The 3,079-nt window shown below is 31.0% G+C and overlaps 1 protein-coding gene across 1 annotated transcript in view; it reads left to right on the plus strand.

The window, feature by feature from the left end:
- Positions 1-860: 860 nt before the first annotated feature.
- Positions 861-3,079, plus strand: part of LOC109862382 (bestrophin-2-like) — a gene marked incomplete at its 3' end in the record, with an annotated part of 23,740 nt that continues 21,521 nt past the window's right edge. Inside the window, exon 1 of the mRNA XM_020442417.1 lies at positions 861-931. Within this exon, the coding sequence (XP_020298006.1) occupies positions 861-931 (71 nt within the window). The remainder of the gene's footprint in view (positions 932-3,079) is intronic.

Here is a 3,079-nt window from a genome sequence, read left to right on the forward strand (position 1 = left end):
GGGGGAAATCCACCGTGGTGGGGCAATGGCGCCAGAAGTGGTGGGGGGGCCAGGTGGAGGGGGTTTGTTTTGACGCGCCATACGTGGCCACGTACTACTAATATAATTAGCTTATTTTCGGTAGTTGAAGATACATATGTGTACGGTGACCATATTGTTTTAGAGGAAATAGAAAACAACTTAGAAATTGTTTTATACTAAAGAGATAATGTATTTGGTAGATTAAAATTAATATATTTTATAACATTCATTATATAATTACATACTCTAGCAAATACAAAGTACCAGTAATACAAACTACTGTTCTGGTACTATTATTTTGTGATTGCTAGAGTAGTGTTTAAATTTTAATCAAGAGACGCGGCAGCGTTTTGACGCCAAGTAGGTACATAAGTGTATCCATCGAATGAGTGTCACTCTCTAGACGCTACCTTGTCCTTTATTCCGCGTTTTTTTCAATGAATTTTTGATACAAAATATTTCGTAAATTATAACACTAATGAAAAATTTACCTTTACTTGTCTTAACCCTTTGCACTCGAGGCCGTTTTTGCTTGCGCAAACCAGCAATTCGAGACGATTTTGGTCAAATTAGAGAAACATTTTACAAGTTTTACATTTTACTTTAAAATCATTTATAAAAAAAAATAAACGTATAAAAAAAATAAAATTTCTTCAATTTAGTTATTTTTATATCAAAAACAACATTTGATAAATATTTTACTCTGTAATTAATAACAAACTATCTATATTTCTACAAAGTTTCGACACAATCGATGTCCCAAAACATGTATTACAATCCTTGTTATTTGAAAAAGTTTAGATAAAGATATAAAGAAATCTCATTACTTGAGATACGTCATGACAGTTACTTATACTTCCAAAGTAGCTACTTCCAAAGGTTTTGGATGTTTTCTCAAGGTGCTGTTCAGGTAAAATATTTTGCGATAATAATTATTATTTATTTTGATAAAACTATTTGAACTTCAAACGTGACAGGCAGTTGGAATTAAAAACACTGGTGTTGTTGTGCAATATATGATAAAAATATTATTTATTTATGTATATAAATAAAACATAATAACGTTTTGACCTTNAGTTTAGGTCTTTATCAAATTAATTATGTGCTGTTTAACAAACTTTGTACAATACAATGATAATAATAAGTAAGATAAAGTAGATGAAAGACTCCGGAAATTTCAAACAATCACAGTTAAAAGGGCCAGTACGAGCCTAAGCACCGTTATTAGTGTGCAATGTTCAAGTTATTAAAAACAAATTAATACGTCTCGATTCCTTATTGAATCTTCTTCTGAAAACAGAAAAAACCTACAAATTCAGAAATAAAAATATAGATAAACGTACAATCTCAAGATATAAATAGTATCTAAATGGCTACTACTCACATGTATAGCAAATGCAACACAAATCACCAAAATTTCACTGTTTAAAAAAAAAGTATAAACAGACAACTAATTTGATGAAATAAATAAAAAGGGGCATATAGTCAAAAAAAGTTACAAAATTGTGAAATAAAATAAAAAAGAAACTAAAGTACGAGATGTAGATGCGAGCACACTAGTGTTGTCTAGAGTCTAGAAAACTGTTAAATTGAAAATAAGGCAAGTCATGTGTTCCAAGAGCAAACCAAGTACGCATGAAAAGAGAGGGAAAACAAATAAGAAGAGATTGTCAATTACGCGCGGAATACAAATTACAATTTCTTTAGTTTGTCAACCAATGGTAAATACACACTACTCACAGTAACTCAGTAACTCCGTGTCGTTCTGCATGTTCAAACTATTGTTATGTTTCTTAATGTAGAGCATCTCTGAAATCAAACGCTTGGGATAAGAGTGCTCTTGATCCATTTACGTATTTGTAGCTTTTTTCTATATTTTCTGAAGAGGATTCAATAAAGAATCAAAACGTATTAATTTGTTTTTAATAACTTAAACATTGCACACTAATAACGGTGCTTAGGCTCGTACTGGCCCTTTTACCAGTGATTTTTTGATAAGTAAAATGTTACAATAAGCCGTATCGCAAACAAGAGCTGTACGTGACTGATAGTCATTACTGATGATAGTCAGATGACAATCATGTACAGCTCTTACTTATCATCATTGTCTTGTAAGAAGTTTGTTAAACAGGACATAATTAATTTGATAAAGACCTAAACTGAAGATCGAAACGTTATAACGTTTCATTTAACAAAATATCTTTTCAAAAAAAGGTAAAAAAAGGCGCCAAGTACATGCGCAACTATTTTACAACGTATAAACAACTTACAAAGTTTTATATATTTTATATATTTTTGTATCCGTGTATAAAAGATTTTATTTGGCGTAACTTATTGATATCATTTTTGTTGTAGAATAGAAGATTTTGATAGAAATACTTTCTCTAGAGATACGAGTTGCGCATGTACTTGGCGCCTTTTTTACCTTTTTTTGAAAAGGTATTTTGTGCGGATATTACACATTTTTGTAGAATGGTTTTGACAAACACTTTTTTTAGTGCATTATATATAACTTAATTGTTTGCGTCTTATTCTTAACCCTCAACGGAAGGACATGGATCGTTTTCGTATGGAGCAAATTTACTTTCTGAAGAAAGTAAGTTTTTTGTTGTCATATTTGCTAAAAATTATAAATTAAAACTTTATGTTTACTAAATTTAATGATGATGTCTTAAAATAGACAGTTTAAATGGTATATAGACATTTTTTCAGATGTTTTTAAAAATATTTAATATTTTTAAAAAACCCAAGACGAAAACGACCCATGTACGGCGAATGAAGGTGCCGAAAACACGCGATCTGTTGAGGGTTAATTATTCTTTTCATATATTTATATACAGGGTCCGCCACTTAAATCCGGACAAAAATTTTTTTCTCGAAAAAGTTGTTTATTACAGAAAATANGAAAAAACATAAATAGACTGCTTTATAGCTGGGTTAAGGGATCTTTTCTGAGACATTTTACTTAATGTATCCGCCCTGCGCCTCGATCACCGCTTCAATCCTATTCTGAAAGCGCGAGCATGCCGTCTGCAATTGCGCACGGTCCATTTTTATG

Source organism: Pseudomyrmex gracilis, unplaced genomic scaffold (genome assembly GCF_002006095.1).
Source record: "Pseudomyrmex gracilis isolate BER0280 unplaced genomic scaffold, ASM200609v1 scaffold_1699, whole genome shotgun sequence".
Taxonomy (NCBI): domain Eukaryota; kingdom Metazoa; phylum Arthropoda; class Insecta; order Hymenoptera; family Formicidae; genus Pseudomyrmex; species Pseudomyrmex gracilis.